Source organism: Pelophylax lessonae (assembly GCF_965119305.1).
Source record: "Pelophylax lessonae genome assembly, chromosome: 9".
Taxonomy (NCBI): Eukaryota; Metazoa; Chordata; class Amphibia; order Anura; family Ranidae; genus Pelophylax; species Pelophylax lessonae.
The window spans coordinates 86429850-86448456 of record NC_138776.1 but is presented as its reverse complement, the minus strand read 5'-3'; the positions used below and the strand labels follow the sequence as shown (position 1 = coordinate 86448456).

The following is an 18607-nucleotide window of genomic DNA, read 5'->3' as shown; positions in this document are numbered from 1 at the left end:
TGCTCCAGTGACATCACTGGCTGCATGTAAGGTAAATATCTCCTAAACGGTACACGTTTAGGAGATATTTACAGTACCTATAGGTAAGCCTTATCATAGACTTACCTATAGGTACATCTTGCAGAGGAGGGTTTACTTCCACTTTAAGATTAAAAAACCTTCTGACATTACAACCCCTTTAATGTGCATGTAATTGATAGCTTAAAGCTGAACTTTAGGCAAACCGCTAAATACTCCAAAGGATTTTTATTTCTGTCCATTGAGCTCTTAAATTTTTTACAGCTCTGCCGCACAGCCCTGTCTGGCAGGGAGGAGGCCCACTTTGTCTGCTGCAGTTCAGTAACACTTACAGGTATCTTCCCCACCCCTACCCTGTGACTCGAGAATAGAAGTAGGATCAGCACTCTAATGAAGCCATCTCTTACTCTTTCCTCCTGTCAGCATTTTTCTTGCAATGCAACACAACTGAAGAGACTGATACCAAGTCAAATTCAGGTACTGTGTGCAATTAAATACTTAAAGCCCACTGATTTATTTGCTTTCCAAAACGGTTACATTCAGTCTAGGTTCACACTAATGCAGTGTAGGAACCTGCACAATCCATGCGTTTTTTTTTTTCCACACATTCAAATCACACTGCCCTTGCAAATCTGCAGCAGGTGTAATTTTGACAACCAAAGAGCAGGTCACAAACGCAGTGCAGTTCCAAAATTGGTGCATGCACAACTTTGGTGCGCTTTTGAATGGGCTCAAATCGCACCTTACTAAATTGCATGTGACGGAACAGGAATGATTGGTGATTCCTCTGCGATTCACATGCAGTACATAGTGTAAACCAAGTCTCAGGGCATGCCATGATTGATAACTGTCACAGTTTCTTGTGCTCTCACTGAATTGTGAAGCCATCAAATGGCTGGTATCCTATCTAATCGCACATGCTGCACCATGGCAATTGCAAATCAGAGTAACATGGCAACTTCCTTGGCTTGTAAAGAATAGGAAGCTTCAGTTCCCGCTTTAACATTGTATCAATAAATACAGTTTTGCAATATATTGTGCTTGGAGTTTGGCTTTAAATTATTTTCATAAAGGAATTATAATTTTTTTTTTCCTCTTGTAATACTACTGGGATCGTATCCACCAGAAAACCCATTTCTAAACTCGTGCAACCATAGCAATCGTGATGTTGGTTAGGTAATTCCCAAAATAACATAGTTTTTACGGACACATCTTCAGTAAACTGTTGTCCTGTAGGTATATTTTTGTATTAAACTTATGCACTGGGGAAAAGATGACTATGATGTACAAGGTACAGTCATCTATAGCACAGGGTTGTTTAAACTCAATTTCATCATGGGCCACTTCAGCAGTGTAGTTGCCCTCAAAGGGATGGTTGTATCTGGGGTGTGCTACATACAGAGGGTTCAGGGGTGCACCATGCAAAGAGTTTTGGGGTATGCTACATACAGAGTGCAAAGTTCTGGAGTGCATTTATATACAGAGTGAAACGTTTGGGAATTTATGTAAAGAGTTCAGGGGTGTGCTGTGTACAGAGTGCAGGGTTAAGTGATGTGCTATGCACATTGTGCAACACCAAAGCTTCCTTGCATCTCTACTCTATCCCCACTGTAGTCTAGTACCTTCTCTCAACTGGGTACGAGGACCACGGGCTTTGTGTTTGACATACTGTGTGTCCTAGCACTACAAAAACAAATCTCTGTTCAGTTTTTTTCAAGGACAGTTTGTTGTAGGCAGGGCACTGGTGAAAGCATATTTGCTAGGTATGATTTATTGCACTTTGGCATAGTTACATAGTCGGGTTAAAAAAAGACTCAAGTCCATCTGGCTCAACCAATAAAAAAAAAAAAACAGTAAAGAAAACCCAACCATACAATCCCACATACACAATCCTATACCTGCAGTTGAGCCAGAGGAAGGCAAAAAAAAAAAAACCCAGCAAAGCATGATCCAATTTGCTACAGCAGGGGAAAAAAATTTGTTCCTGATCCTTAGAGGCAATCGGATATTCCCTGGATCAACTTTACCTACAAATATTAGTACCCATTTATATTATGTACACCCAAGAAAGAATTCAGGCCTTTTTTCAACCAATTTAGTGAGCTAGCCAGAACCACCTCTGAAGGGAGTCTATTCCACATTTTCACAGCTCTTACGGTGAAGAAAGCTTTCTGTATTTGGAGACGAAATCTGTTTTCCTCTAGACGTAAAGAGTGCATCCTTGTCCTCTGTGTTGACCTTAAAGTGAACTACTCAACACCAAGTTCACTGTATGGATCCCTTATGTATTTATACATGTTGATCATATGCCCCCTTAATCTCTTCTCAAGAGAGAATAAATTCAGTTCCTCTAATCTTTTCTCATAGCTGAGCTCCTCCATGCCTCTTATCAGTTTGGTTGCCCTTCTCTGCACTTTCTCCAGTTCACCGATATCCTTTTTTTAAGAACTGGTGCCCAAAACTGAACTGCATATTCCAGATGAGGCCTTACTAATGATTTGTACAGGGGCAAAATGAGATCTCTCTCTCTCTCTTTGGAGTCCATGCCTCTCAATGCAAAACAGGACTTTGCTTGCTTTTGAAACCGCGGCTTGGCATTGCATGCTATTAAGCTCATGATCTATCAGAACACCCAGATCCTTCTCAGCTATGGATTCCCCCAGTTCTACTCCCCCTAGTATGTATGATGCATGCATATTCTTAGCCCCCCAAGTGCATAACTTTACATTTATCAACATTAAACCTCATTTGCCACATAGTTGCTCAATGAAACAGTGCATTGAGGTCAGCTTCTAAATTGGAGACACCCTGTAAAGAAGTTATTCCACTGCAAAGCTTGGTGTCATCTGCAAAGACTGAAATGGTACTTTTAATCCCAGACCCTATATAATTTATAGATATTAAAAAGTAGGGGGCTTACACTGAACCTACGTGTACACCACTGATAACCTTAGACCATTCAGAGTAAGAATAATTACCCCCTACTTTCTGAATTCTGTCTTATGTTAGAATTAGGTCATGTTATTGGGTCAGCCCCCAAAAAGTCCTCTAGCACATTTTAGAACATACTGGAAGGAAGTTTGCAGATATTTGAGGGTATATTAGATGGGCAATGTGCACAAGGTGTTGAGAGCTTTCAATAATATAAATTGGTGAAGACGCTGCTTTAGAAAGCATAGCTTTTTAAGAAGCTAGGGGGTATGGGGGTGACATGATGAGCTTCTTGAATATACTGTGGTCAAATTTGAAGGACAACCTAAAATGACAGAATAGCTCTATACTAGGAGTGTCCAACCTTTTGACCTTTCTGGGCCACATTGGAAGTAGGTGAATTGTCTTGGGCCACACATAAAATACACGAACAATAAGGTTAGCTGATGAGCAGAGAAAGTCAGGCAGCCCCCGCTGCTCTCTATGGGGAATCGGATGAGAGCGGACCGCCTGTCCGCTCTCATCCGATCCCCAGGACGGTTGGAAAATTGGGTTTCCATCCGTCCGGATTTCATGGACAGGATCGGATGCAGATGGCAGCGGGTGTCAGCGGACATGTCACCGCTGACATCCGCTGCTCCATAGGGCTGAATGGGGCATCCGATCAGATCCGCCTAAAAAACTGACAGGCGGATCTGATCGGACCGCCCGTGTGAAAGAGACCTAAAGAGTGATTGTGAAGAGTGGGAGATTTTTCTTTGGGAACATAACTTTTATAGAAGTCCAGTAAAGAGAGACTGTCAAACTTTTCATCGGCTGCAAGGTGTAAACACATTTTTACAAAAAAAATGAAAATCAACATTTTTTGTAAGTTTACAATTTTGTGTGGGGCCGCATTTTTAGCCATTATCGATATCAACCACGAGGTAATGGGAGGCCACAGGCCAATGTATTAAAAGTAGCATAAAATAGATCCAGTATTCACTAGGCAGTTGGCACAATATACTTACTTTTGGCATTTTGAGTATTGCCGATCGCTCTTTACCGTAATAACATGTCAGCCAACTGCCATGCATGTAACATATAAATGTTAAAGGCTAAGTTCAGTTTTAGTAACATGTTACTATGCAGCACCCTGGGTTTTTTCATTTTTATCTGCAAAAACGTGCATCTATTTTTTTTAAATGTGAACTTATCTTTTCATTAAAAAGACCCCCCACCCCAAAACATCTGTAGATGGGAAATGACCAGTCAGCAGTATTCCCCATTACTGACTGGACCATACCTTTTTTTTCTTGTGTCTCTGGGGACCTTGATCACCTCATGACAGGTTTTCTTTTTAACACATCAACATTATAATAATACAAGCAATATTTTAGACCATTGGATATAAGCTTGCTTGAAAAATCTTTCATGTTGTGAGTGCTACCTGTCTTTCCACAACTTCCTGGATTCCCTTTCCCTGTATGCTTTGCAGCTTCCCCTCTGCAGTTTACTTTCAATTTCTCCTCCTCTGTAGTTAAGAAGGTGGGCTCTGGGAATTCTGTGACACCTCAGTGCCTACTCGCAGGGCATAATGAGTAGGTGTCAGAATTCATGTGTGTGTCCTATGGGGATCCTCACAAAGTAAGTTTACATACTTCAAGATCATTCAAATTTATAGGAGCAGGCTAGAAATAATTGAAATACAATGTATAAATAAGTATATGAGATTACATTTTGGCCATAGATACACTTTAATGGTTTCCTAACTAAAAAAGTTAGGAACCAGTAACTAAGTTAAATTGTGCAAACTGTTGGCAAGATATAAATCCTGTATAACGATCATAGCAAACAAAGCTTACGGGTAGAACGTGTTCCCAAAGGTGAACTTATCCTTTAACCCTTTCGTGGCCAGAGTCGTTTTTTTTTTTTTTTGCAGACTTTAAAAAATTAATTTTAGGCCTGAAGATTACATAAAACCCCAAAAAAACTATATTTTCTGAAAGCAGATATCCTAGAAAATAAACTAGTGGTAGTTACAATTTTCTATGTCACACAATATTACTACAAAGGTCTGGGAAAAGCAAAATTACCCAAGCCGTGGTTGCAGCGAGTAAATAGATACCCAACATGTTAAACTATAAATTTGTGTGTACCTGTGCAATAAAGGCAAACTTCAGTACCCTATATTTTCCATAGGAAAGTTTTTAAAGCCCCTTATAGGTTATCAGTTAAGCGTTTGAAGGAGGTCTGGTGCTAGAATTATTACTCATTCCAGCGTGTGCGGTGATATGTACCCTGTATCGCAATCAACGTTTTCAGGCGTAGGCACTCCAAGGCGTATTTACATTTGTTCATGCATATATGTTTGGGTGGGAGGGAGGGATTTTATGTGATTGGGTGTAACTTTAATTTTGTACAATTAAAAAAAAAAAAAAAAGACCCTTATTGGATTATTTGTTTGACAGATTCTCTTCAATAAAACATCCAGGGTCTAAAAGTCTGCTCGACTGAATGTAATGGAATACACATTGCACTGCATTACATTTTTCCCAGAAACTGTCAACAGGGACCCGGACGTAATGTCATACATGTCACTTCCGGGTCAGCAACAAGAAGGGGAGGATAGCGGTCTTGTGCCCACATTTTACTGAGAGTCAGTTTTGCGGCAAGGGCTCTCTCCTGTCAGTCAGCCCAGCAGGGCTGATTGGGGACCATGGTCACAAAGCTGACTACAGTACATACACACCATATGCTAGCATGGTGTCCTGTAGGTTCTAGCAGCAATCCCTGGGAGGCAAACTGTCCATGCTAGCATGATTTTGCTCTCGTGATTGACGTAATTAGTTTGGAGCCCAGAGAAACTGGCAGGATCCCCAGGTATTCGCAGCAGCATACACAATTAAAACATTACAGGGTACATTTAATGAGCAATATATGAATAACCAAACAAATATATTTATTCCTAAATGTTGGGTTTCCTAAAACTGGTCCGGCCAGCTTGTCGGATCAGATGGGACCAGATGAAAACACAGGCTGTCCGTTTTCTTCATCTGCTCTCCCCATAGAGGAGAGTGACCTCTGACCGGTCCATCTCTGCACAGTGAGCAGAGACGGACCTGTCATCCACCTGCTCAGCCCCATGTGAAAGGGGCCTAACTTGTTCAGTATATGGGGAAAATGATACAGATTTAAACAAATGATTATGTAGACAAGCACAACAGTACTAGTATAAACCCCCCCTCCCCCCTGTTGATCTTTTGGGTTTCTGATAAGAATCATGCCTCATACAGAAGCCCTATGGTGCATTAAAATAAGCACAAACATGCCTGATACAAAAGCTTTAGGGTGCAATAAATCAAACATAAATTGTAAATAGACATTAAATTACTTGCTGGTTAAACTTTGTGGGAATTTGATACTATACGTTATGAAGTTCTTACATCTGTTTGCTAGACTTGTGTACATTGCTACATAGTATGTTTGAATTAATACATTTGCTTGATTTGGGCCTGGCTGGATAGATTGGCTTCCATCCAGATCAATTTACATTGTGATGGAAAGTGCTAATATAGTGATGGGTTTCAGACTTTAGCCCAACCCATAATTATTGCCTTAGTTCTTGCTTTTATTCTAAGTCACTATAACAGCTACTTCTTTTTCTGCAGGTGGCGCTCTCTAACAGCCATTGGAACTAGAGTTCCAGGATCCCGGTTTATTGCCTTCAAAGTACCACTGAAAGGGGTAAGTAAATGCTTGTGTGTTGATAATTTCTGTGTAGACCAGGCGTGCCCACTGCCACCTGACAATTTTTCTTTTGCTGGGGAGGAAGGAAGTTGGGTCAGGGGCATGGTCACAGCAGCTTCCAACTAATGGTAGGCAGAGGCTGCCTAAGAGGGGGGGGGGGAGCATATGCAGTGTTTCTGACTCCTACCCCATGACCACTTCAAATCATTGAAGTGGTCATGGTGGTTAGAGTGTTCCTTTTATTGTCTCTCAAAAGAAGTAAACCTCTGTATACTGATTCCATTTAATTTGATCATCCTCTAGTTGTGTTAAACTAGTGCGGGGGGCGCAGTGGCGCAGCATTTTATTACTTATATACCTTTAACTATAGTATATATTTTATATGCGGCCCGAGAAAATTTCTCTACTCTCAATGTGGCCTAGAGAAGCCAAAAGGTTGGATACCCATGGTGTAGACAGTCTCTTAAAAATGGCCTCTTTCTGGATGTAGTACAGAGTGCCCTCTTGCTCCCTACTCCCGGTTTTGGAAGATACAATTACTGCTGATAGGCAGGTAGGGGTAAGGTTATCAGCAGCGAATATACTGATAACCATCCCCCCCTCAGCATATGTCAAATCACCACTAGTATTTGGTATTTGCCTACTAGTCTGCATAAAATTGTGATTTTTTTTTTTTTTTTGTGTGGATTGCATTATTGGTATGTTGTCTTTGCCCTGTGTGTGGTGGTGCAGGCACCAGTACGTGTAGCTGAAGCCCCCACTCTTCTTTTTGGGCATCTGCTGGGCTGAGGATCTGTGCAATTCCGGCTGCCCCCCCCCCCCCCCCCGCAAAAATTTAGGCCGTGGCTTGCGGCCTGCTGGGCCAGATGGTCAGCTTAGTACCTCCCTGGCGTTGTGGGGGTGCTTCATTTTTAATGACAGTCTTGCCACCATTATTGTGTGATGCATCTGCCTTGTTTTAACGAGGGTACCCTGCCTGCGCGTCCACGTCATGTTGGGCAGCCCCCTTTTAAGGGGGCTATGTTCTATTATGTCCCCTATGGAGGGTGACCCCCCCCCCCCCCTGTTTTTTGCGGTATCCAATAGGTGGTTTATTTGTGGACCCTTGGCCGACGTCCCCTTTACGGGATCCCAGTTGGCGGCCTCCCCTGATTGTTATGTTTTTGGGGAGAGCTCAGTATATAGTGACACTACTGGGTCTGCGTTCACGCACCCTGGGTGCTCCGATAGTGAGGATGATTCCCCTGCTCTAATCGCGCTAAAATAAGCACCAGTATTTTTTTTGACACCCATAGGCCCTCCAAAGCGGCGAGGGTGTTCCTCTTACCTTGACAACATTACCACAAACAGTGGGGTTGTCCAAAAAGCAGTGGTTGGTGTTTTTGCTTGCGGTACCCTTATGAGGATTTACCGTGTAAAAGGTGGACGGTCTCACCGTTAGTGGACCCGCCGGTTTCCATGTCAAATTCAGTTATCTTCATTCCGGTTGAGGAGTCCCCACCTTTACAGATCCAGCTAATAAGAGGGCAGATGCTCTGGCCTGCCATATGTGCGCTGTGGCTGGTTCGGCAATTAGGCTGGTAATTACTATTGCCCTGATGTCATGAACTCGGACCGAGTGGACTACCTTTCTAGCAGGGACCTGCAGGGAGAATAGTTTCCCTCTGTCTTTGCAGAGCTGGTGGACCGGTTGGTCCATGGGCTACAGTTTGTCTGTGATGCCTCTTTGTATGCGGCTCCTTTGATTCTAGGCTGTCTGACTCTGTATCAGCAGTGGTCCTTTGGCATATTGTCTGGCTGAAATGCTGTTTGGAGCTTGCTTGTATGACATCATTAAGGGTCTCAAAGGGGAAGAGTACTCTTCTTCCACAGGCTACCAAAGGCAAGGAGTACCATTGTAGACGTGGGCCATTCTCCTCGGCTCCTAAGCGGCCTCTTCGTTTCTCAGGATCTCAAGATTAGGGATCAAAAGTCCAGAGGTTTCAAGAGGACATGGTCTGGTAAGCCACAAACGGGCTCTTCCAGACCTTCAGACAAGGCTGCCTCTGCATGAAGGGGCACCCTCAACGATATCTGGGGTGGTGGGATGTCTTCGTTGGTTCCAGATCCGTGGACCTCCCTGGTACAGGTCAAGTGGGTCCACGAAGTCAGGCTACAAGATCGAGTTTGGTCTTGTCCTCCGGAAAGGTTTTTTTCCTTCCAACCTGCACTTGTCCCCAGATCACTTACTGGGGTCTCTTTGGGGCAGTGCAAGACTTGTAACTTAAAGGGTGATTGTTTCGTGTTCGGAACATTTTCAAGGTGTTTTTTTTTTTTTTTTTTTTTAACTCAAACCTCTTTACAGTCCCCAGGAAGGAAGGCAAGGTACGTCCAATTCTGGATCTCAAGGCACTAAGCTGCCTTGTGCGAGTACATAAGTTCCGCATAGAGTCCATTCACATGGTGGTGGTGTTCCTACATTAGGGGGCTTTCTTCTCGCTTTTATCAACATTACGGATGCCTGCCTGCACATTCTAATATGTGCTGGCCACCAGCGCTTCCTCCGTTTTGCCGTGGACGAGTAGCATAATCAGTTTGTGGTGCTGACCTTTTGGTCTCACCTCTGCCCCTCGGGTCTTCACAGGAGTGTTCGTCCCGGTGCTGGCATTTTTTGAGTCAGGGGTGAATCACGATACTGGGGTACCTGGAGGATCATCTTCTGCGACCGGTGTCTCCGACTGCTCTGATGGACTGCTCTGATGAACTACTGGAGATTGCTCTGCGAACTCTGAGGGAGTTTGGTGGGATCCTGAACATTCAGAAGTCTGCTTTGGTTCTGTCCACATAAAATGCCTATCTGGGTCTGACTCTTGACACGGCCTCAGCCAGAGTGTTTCTTCCTCGAAAAATCTCCAGACATTGCAGGAGGCAATTCAGCTTCTGTTATTCAGCAGACCGTCATTCCTCTGGGCTTGCATGCGCGTTCTGGACCTGATGGTGTCCACCCTCGAGGTGGTCTGTTTACACAGTTCCACACAAGATCTCTGGTGAAATGGGTCAAGGATCCACAGTTTCAAGAGGTGGCTTCACTCTCTGGCGCTGCGACAGGGAAATCCTCTTGTACTGGACAGTTGTCTCCACAGATGCCAGCCTGTCTGGTTTGGGAGGCGTCCTCAGCACAGACGTGCTCAGAGGGTCTGGACTCTAGCAGATTAGAGCAGATGACTGCCGATTAGTGATCAGACTTTGTCTTGCTCATCGGACAATCATCGTCAGGGGTGTCTGGTTCGAATTCATTCAGACAATGCCACGGCCGTAGTCGATGTCAATCACCAAGGGGGCACAAGTAGTGTCCTGGAGGCTCGGTAAGTAGCTGGAATTCTAGGGTGGGCTGACTGATTAGTTCCAGCCCTCTCAAATTTCTGCCACAACTCCTCTGTGCAGGATTCAGGCAGAAGGGATTCCGGTCATTCTAGTGGCCAGACTGGTCTCGGCGATCTGGTACGGCTGGTCGCCAATGCTCCTTGGAGACTTCATCTCGGGGAGGATTGGCTGTCCCAAAGACCAATCTTTTATCCTGCCTTTACAGTTGCTGGCTTTAATGGCTTGGCTGTTGAACGCTAGGTGCTGAAGGGTGGAGGTTTGTTTGAATCTGTGATTCCTAAGCTTTTAAAAGCTTGTAAATCTACCTCCTAGGAAGATCTACAATTGTACGTGGAAGACATACATCGTGTGGTGTGAGTCTCTTGGGGTTCATCCCCGCTCCTCGGTGGATTGGCTCTCCACCTTCCTTCAACGTGGGGGGGGGGGGGGGGGTTTGAAGAAAAATTGGCCTTGAGTACCATCAAGGGCCAGTTATCGGGTTTTGGCATTTTTTTTTTCCAACGCCCTTTGGCCACACACTCCCTGGTGTGTACCTTTTTTTTTTTTTTTTCTCTTCGGGGTGTCCGACATTTGGTTCCTTCAATGCGAGCTCCAAAGCTCCGTTGCCCCCCTGGTATCTTAATGTGGTGCTTTCAACTCTACTGAAGTTTCTCTTTGAAAATATTTGGGAGGTTTCCCTGCTTATGTTGCCCCAGAAGATGCCCTTCTTTGGTGGCGTTCATCTCTGCATGCAGAGTGTTGGCACTGACGGCGTTTATCCTGTCGTTCACCTTATGGTGCTTCACAAGGATAAGGTGGTGCTTTGCCTCTGTCCATCATTCCTTCCTAAGGGCTCGTTCACACGGTCCGCCTCCGTAGGCGGATCCGTGTTGCTCAGCGGGGATCGATCCGCGATCCCCGCTGAGCCGGGCGGATGACAGCTCCGTCTCCGCTCGCAGAGCGAAGAGGGAGGTGTCTCAGCACCCGCTGCCCTCTATGGGGGATCGGATGAGAGCGGACCGCTTGTCCACTCTCATCAGATCCGCTCCGCTCCGATTACTGAACGGATGGAAAAATAGGGTTTCCATCCGTCCAGATTTCAGCACAGGATCGGATGCGGATGGCAGCGGGTGTCAGTGGAGGTGTCTCCGCTGACACCCGCTGCCCCATAGAGCAACATGGAGGAGCAACATGGAGGATCCGATCAGATCCGCCTAAAAAACTGACAAGCGGATCTGATTGGACCGCCCGTGTGAAAGAGCCCTTAGGTTGTCTGACTGTAATTTGAATGAAAACATTGTGTTGCCTTCCCTGTGTCCCAGGCTTAAACATCTGAAGGAAATTGCCTTGCATGTCTTGGATGTGGTCCGGGCAATTAGGGTGTACCTGGCAGCTACGGAGTCTATTAGGAAGTCAGACTCTCTATTTGCGCTCATGGACAGACCTCACAAAGGGTTGTCCGCTTCTTCTGCGACAATTTCCAGATGGAGCGGACAGACGGTGGTTCAGGCCTATTGCTGCATTGGGTCAGGTTCCTCCTTTCCCTGTTTAGGCGCACTCTACTAGGGTACTTAGTGTCTTCTGGGCTTCCAGTCTTCAAGCGTCAGTGATGCAGGTTTTGCAAGGCAGCCACCTGGTCGTCGTTGCACACTTTTGTAAAGTGGTTGTGTTCGCATCTGCGGATACTTCTTTTGGCTGCAAGGTTTTGCTGGCTGCTGTTTAGAGGACCTAGTCCTCTTTGAGGGTGTATTATTTTCAGGTGAGCTCCAGTTTATGGTTGAGCTATGTTACCTGGTTGGCTATGGTTATTTTAGCCTTGGAAATTTTTTCCGATTTTTTTTTTTTTTTTTTTTTTTTTTTTTTTTTCCCCCCCACCCCTCATGTTTAACACTGCTTTGGGACATCCCAGTGGTTAAGAAGAATCAGGAGCTGTGTTGTCAATGAATGAAAGAGAAAATGGGATTTTTTACTTATCGTAAAATCCATTTCTCAAAACTGAGTGCCTATAGCTGAGAGTGGGTGTATACCCCCTTGGACTGACATAGTCAAGTTTTTTTTTCCTGCCTAGTGTCCTACTCTTGTGGGGGGCAGTATAATCCAATGGTTAAGAATCAGGAGCTGTGTCCGTCAATGAACATCAGAGAAATGGATTTTACGGTAAGTCAAAAATCACTTTTTTTTTTTTTTGTGCTGCAATTTTATATTTATATATAATTCCAGTAAACCACTTGAAAACTGCAATGTGTATATACATATTACGGTCGTCAAGTGGTTAATTCTTGATACCTATATAAATAATAAAAACCTTTTAAACCAAATTTTGGGTAAAGTTGTACTATGAAGCCCATCACCAGACAAAACATTTTAAAGGGAAACTCCAGTAAAAATAAAACATGTCCTAATAATAGTATGTTAAGTGTCTTTATCTTTGATATTATTTATTTTCTGGCTAGCTGCTTGTGTAGCTTAGAAAGTCTTATCTAAGCTGGACAATCAGTTTCTTCCTGTTCTTCACTGACAATGCTATCTCCCTTTTATCTGAATTTGCTAAGCTGTCTTTTACTTCCTGAAAAGGTTGTAGGTCTTTCTTAGACAGGCATGCCTAGACCTGCCCAGTACCACCCCTATCCCTCCTATCCTTCACTATGATTTCCTCCTGTCTTCATAGCCTCTTTTAGGCTAGCCGCTTCTCTAGAGAGCAAGCGAGAGGAGGGGGGGAGGTCACGTGACCAGCCCACTATATGAAAGAAATAAGGTACAAAGGAAGGAACGTTTTTGAAAGTTTAGGATACAGATCGCCTTCTATTGCTCATTACATGTGAGAAAATACGTTTTAGGCTCTGTTTCCACTAGTGCAACTTGTCATGCGACTTTGGACACAGTCACATGACAAGTCACAGCCCATTGATTTCAGTGGCACCCGTTCTTATCTATGTGACTTTGAAAATCAGCGTGCCTGCACTACTTTGATGCAACCTTGATCCTGAGAGTGTAAAGTTGGATCAGAGCTGCACTCAGTCGCACTCTAAATCTCGCAACTTAAGTGTCACACTAGTAGAAATGTAACCACTAGGCTAGAGTGCGACTTTGATCCAGAGAGTGTAAAGTTGGATCAAAGCTGCACTCAGTCTCATCATAAGTTGCATCAAAGTAGGGCAGGTACTTTTTTTTTTTTTAAGGTTACTGATTTTCAAAGTCGCGTGTCATTGAAATCAATGGGCTGTGACTTATCATGCGACTTTGTGTGTCCAAAGTCGCATGACAAGTCACACTAGTCTAGGAGCTTTAGTCTGTTTCCATTATCGCGACTTTGATCCAACATTACACTCTCTGGATCAAAGTTGCATCAAAGTAGTGCAGGTACCTTTTTTCAAGGTCGCTGATTTTCAAAGTTGCATAGATGTGTACGGGTGCCATTGATTAGTCGCAGTAGTGGAAACATAGACTTAGTGTGGTTGCCTGTACTATGATCCTTTACTATGATCCTTGTAGACTGTGAGCTGAGACCCCAGGGCACTTCTAGCTACACTGCCCTGTGTCCAGCTCTCTTCACATATGGTAGTCTTCATTCAAAGCACAGCTATACTGTATATGTGCACTGTCACCCCCCCCCCCCCCCCCCCCCTCCCCGGCTGTCACTACCTTTCAGTAACCCGCTCACTGTTCTTGAACTCAGCAGGAAGAGGAATTTTAAGTCATGTGACAGCACTGAATACTGCAAAATAAAGGTAGAAAAACTGATTTTTTTCATTTTGGCACATGATGCTGAACTCCGCTCACATTAATGATTGCAGGGGAGAATTTAAGGCATTATGTTTACAATATTAAAGCAGAAGTACAGCCTGGTTGAAGGCTTTTTTTATTGCTGTCTGACGTGACTGAGCTGAACGGACCGTATGTGTGAAAGGGGCCTAATCCACTGTGTTAACCACTTGCCGCCTGCCGCACGACTATTTGTCGGCAGTCAGCCCCTCACAGGCGGAGCGACGTAGGGCTACGCTAGGCTTCACTAGCCTGTAAGGGTTTTGGGAGCGAGCGCTGCCGGATGCGTGCTCCCGCTCGGTCACGCCCCCCCCCCCCCCCCCGCGCGTGTCCGCCGGGCACTCGCGATCGTCCGTGACAGCGGGAGAAAGACAGGCAGCTAGTGTAAACAAAGCCGCCTGTCGGTTCTCCCTGTGTAAGAATGGTGATCAAACGGTTCTACTATGTAGGACCGTTGATCACTGTTCTTACACATCAAGTCACAGTTAGAAACACGCCCCTAGGGACACACTTAACCCCTCCCTCTCAAAAAAAGTTAACCCCTTCACTGCCAGTGTAATTTTTACAGTAACAGTGCATATGTATAGCACTGATTACTGTAGTAATGTCACTGGTAACCCCAAAAGTGTCAAAAATGTCAGTCAAGGGTCCGATCTGTCCGCCGCAATGTCGCAGTACCGCAAAAAAAAAACACATATCGCCGCCGTTACGCGTTTAAAAAAAAACAACAAAAATGACAAAAATCTTTCCCTTTGTTAGTAAACGCAATAACTTTTGCGCAAACCAATCAGAATAATCTTTTTGCAATTATTTTTTTTTTTTTTTTTTTTTTACCAAACGTGGTAAAAAAAAAATGGCCTTAAATGTTAAATTTTGAGTTTTACATTTTTTTTTTTGGGGAATTTCATATAAAAAAATTTGAAAAATATTGTTATTTTTGCAAAATTGACGCTCTTTTTTTGTTTATAGCGCATGATCAAAAAATCTCACAGGTGATCAAATACCACCAAAAGAAAGCTCTGTTTGTGGGAAAAAAAGGACGCCAAATTAGTTTTGGTACAGCGTCGCACGACCGCGCAATTGTCCGTTAAAGTCACGCAGTGCCGAATCACAAAATAGGCCCTGTTCAGGAAGGGGGTAAAATCTTCTGGGGCTTAAGTGGTTAAATACTATAAAAAAATAAGTTTTGGCTAGAAGTATGCGGAAGAATGCATCTCTCTGCAGTTTTGTTACTGCTCAATAGAACATTGTGACAAAATAGGACCCTGTACTGTTTTAAATGTATTGTAATGCAAAAAATGTGGAAAATATATTAATATGCAAAAATATTTTTGGAATAAATATTCTTCATAGACTTACAAGCAGCAGAAGCACATGGTTTGGGATTGTTGTATTTACGGTAATGCTAATTAGTAATATTTCCATATTGTGTGTACTTTTTTTTTTCTCATATAGTGTCTGAAGTGTGTTCTACTGTGGAAGAAGCTACAGGAGAAAAATATTTTTATTTTATTTATTTATTTTTTTTGTAGAAGTTCCTCAATATCCTTGGAGATAAAGTGAGACTGTCCATGGTCTCTGAGTGAAGGATTATGTCTATAAAATAATGTGATTTTATACTGTCTTCATTGTAGGCCACAAATCAACGTGTGACACAGACCCAGAAATTTACCCCTAAGGATTTGGTGACTGCAATTCGCACCCAAAATGAAGAACTTGGACTGATCATAGATTTGACAAACACCGAACGCTACTATACAACTAAGGTAAAGATTAAAGTAACGCATTTCTTTTGGTCTGGTAAAGCGGAAACCCTCTTTACCATCTTGGCCTTTGTTTGATCTGCAGTTGCCATGGTGCTGCACATGGGATCAGTTATGACACCAGCCATTAGATGGCTTGACCAGTTCAGTCGAGAGTGCAAGAAACTTTAACAATTAAGCTGGGCATAGATGGAATGGATATTCAGCCACAGGGACTGGCTCATTTTCGATCAGTGTGTGACCTTCCCCCAGTGTGTGACCTTCCCTTTTCAACAAAAGTAAATAATTTGTCCATCTAACAGTACCCTGTTGACAGGGTCAAAACATTAGTGTTGTCGCCATGTAAAAGGAAATGTAAAACAAGAAATCTACTTGCTTGGTTTTAGGGTAGTAAAGCTGGTAGAACTGACACTGCTGTGTTAGTCATTCCAATTCCAGCATATATGTAATTTTTACATTTGCCCATTGTTCTGCCTTTTATAAATGGCTCAGATTTCCTGATAGTTATTTAAAAAAAATTGTAAACCACAGCCAGTATACAAATTTGAAATCATTTGAGGAAGAACTGTCAGCCAATTAAAAATTTCCATGAGAAATGTTTCGTAACCTTTTTATCCACCAGGGACATAACTCCTAATGATGTGTGTCCCATTGCTGGCTGCTTCATATTGTAGAAATCTTCTTCCCCCCCCCCCCAGCACTGATCTACTGGCACTGCTGCTGGGGGTTAACATCCGCCACTACAAGTGTGAAAGAGTCGCTTTCCCCTTCCAGTCACCAAATAGAACTTGAAGTCTTCCCCAGAATGTAACGTGTTCTGTGATTTGAGGAGGTGGATTTGCCATTCATCTGCCAGTCCACCATTCATTGAATGCTTTTCCTCTGGAGAAAGAATACAGCCGTGGCCAAAAGTTTTGAGAATGACACAAATATACATTTTCACAAAATCTGCTGCTTCAGTGTTGTTTTTTTTTAGATGTTGCTATGGTATACTGAAGTATAATTACAAGAATTTCAGAAGAAAGTATCTATAACTGTAAATATATAAACGTATAACTGTTTTCACCATTCCCCCCCCCCCCCCCCCAAAGGATTTGCCTCGAAGTGTGCAGTATGTGAAGCTACACACAGCGGGTCTCAAAATCCCAGATGATGCAACAGTCCATCAGTTCAAAAGACTTGTCAGACAGTTTCTTTTTGCCAATGAAGATAATGGTAAGTTGGCCTTCTGCCACTTTTTTCTTTGTGTTCACGTGTTCAATGTGTCTGGATCCACTTGAGTGATTTAAAACATAATTTTATATTGTGGCTTAGTTATTGCACTGGAGCTATTTATCAGCTCTGAAAACTTAAACAGGAATTATATTTTACTTTTTATAGACGATTAATAATGAGAACTAAAAGTACTTGATAAGTACTTCTGGAAAGTACAGTTGTCTCTGGTCATCCTGTTGAAGGACATTGCTCTCTACTGAGCCTGTTCTAGTGTGAAATGACTGGTGTTTATGACAGTGGACCTCCAGCATGTTTAGTATAGTTCATGTGTAGGTATGCGTACTTCCCTGGTGCTGCACCTTTGTATTGTGCTAGCACTTGTACTTCTTCCTTAACTTCCTATAAAAGGCTGACTAATCTGTATATTGAGCCAAAAATACATACAAAAAGTATATATTGTTGATTGAAGTATTGAAACTTCCATTGTTCTTTTAATTTTAACTACCCTAATGCTGGGCACTTTCATCCCCTTCCTGCACATGTCAATTTTCAGCTTTCAGTACTGTCACATTTTAAATGACAATCGGTAATGCTACATTGTACCCAAATGAAATTTTATTTGAAATTTTTTGAGAAAGATCTTACTTTAGGTGGTATTTAATCTCCACTGAGGTTTTTTTTTTTTTTTGCTAAATAAGGGGGGAAAAAAAGCCCAAAGTTTTGGGGATAAAAAAATATTGTCTTTCGTCCATTGATGGACACAGCTTCATATCTTCATTAGACGGATGGGTTATGCTGTAGTTCCTAGGAGTAGGACACTAGGCGGAAAAGGGTTAACAAAAGTTAACAAAGCTTAACTATGCCCATGGCGCAGCTCCAGGTTCTCACTTCCTGATCTATGATCTTTTTTTTTTCTTTCTGCCTAGTCAGTAGTAAGGACCTAGCTCCCTGCTGGGATCTTTGGTCCTGGCACTTTTTTTTTTTTTTTTTTTTTTTTTTACTTTTTAAAATTAATTTTTTTCCTTTTTTTTTTTCTACAATCAAGTTGTTCCTGTGAGAACTACAATCAACTGCCCGACTGGGTGATGGACTTGATATCCTAAATCCTTACGGTCGTCCCAGTCTGGCCAGCGAGCACGTGCAGGCCTTAGCTCCGCGGTAGGTCGGCCGCGACAGGGTCCCGCTGAAAGGGACTGGCCCACGAGTGGGACTCCTCGCTTGGAGGCACACAACCTGGTCGCGGCCAGAGTCTTAGCGCCCCCCTGGGCTGCAGCAACCCCCCTGTGCTGAGATGGGGAGTTGACATGCTAAGAGTGAACCCCAGCCTGGCTCCTACAGTATGGTAAGTAGTGCCCCGCCCCCTCGGGATACTGGGGTGTCTGTGGGATCCTCCTGGCGTCGGTAGGTCTCCTGGGTCCTCCTCTCACTTTTCCCCCATTTCACCCCCCCCCCCCCCCCCCCAGGGTTCCCTCTGTAGGGGTTGTATCTCAGGATGGTCGGTGATTGGTATGTGTGTTTTCTCTGTACCATCACTTCAGTGATAGTGCAGGATTGGGGCATGTGGGAATCTGAATATCCGGTCCTCTGCGGTAAGCTTCCGGAAGCCTGAGTATAATGCCAGACTGCTCTTCAGCTGGTTCGCGCGTCACGACCGCCATGTTCTGAGTATCGGTGGTCATGTTTTAGGTGGCTGCTTGGACAGCAGCAGCAGCCATTTTACTGTAGCCGTGATGAGTGGAGAGTGGGAAGCGACCTCTAGTGGTGGCACGGCGGCATCCTGTTTCCTGGGATCGGCGTGCTGCTGCTGGCACACTTTTCTCTCCCATTTCATCTGAGACGTGGTGGTG

At 43.7% G+C, this 18607-nt stretch overlaps 1 protein-coding gene across 1 annotated transcript in view; it reads left to right on the top strand.

Moving 5' to 3' along the window:
• Nucleotides 1-18607, top strand: part of LOC309563535 (uncharacterized protein) — an 85219-nt gene that overhangs the window by 24158 nt on the left and 42454 nt on the right. Inside the window, exons 2-4 of the mRNA XM_082267986.1 lie at nucleotides 6600-6675; nucleotides 15417-15548; nucleotides 16637-16760. Coding sequence (XP_082124112.1) covers nucleotides 6600-6675; nucleotides 15417-15548; nucleotides 16637-16760 — 332 coding nt within the window. The remainder of the gene's footprint in view (nucleotides 1-6599; nucleotides 6676-15416; nucleotides 15549-16636; nucleotides 16761-18607) is intronic.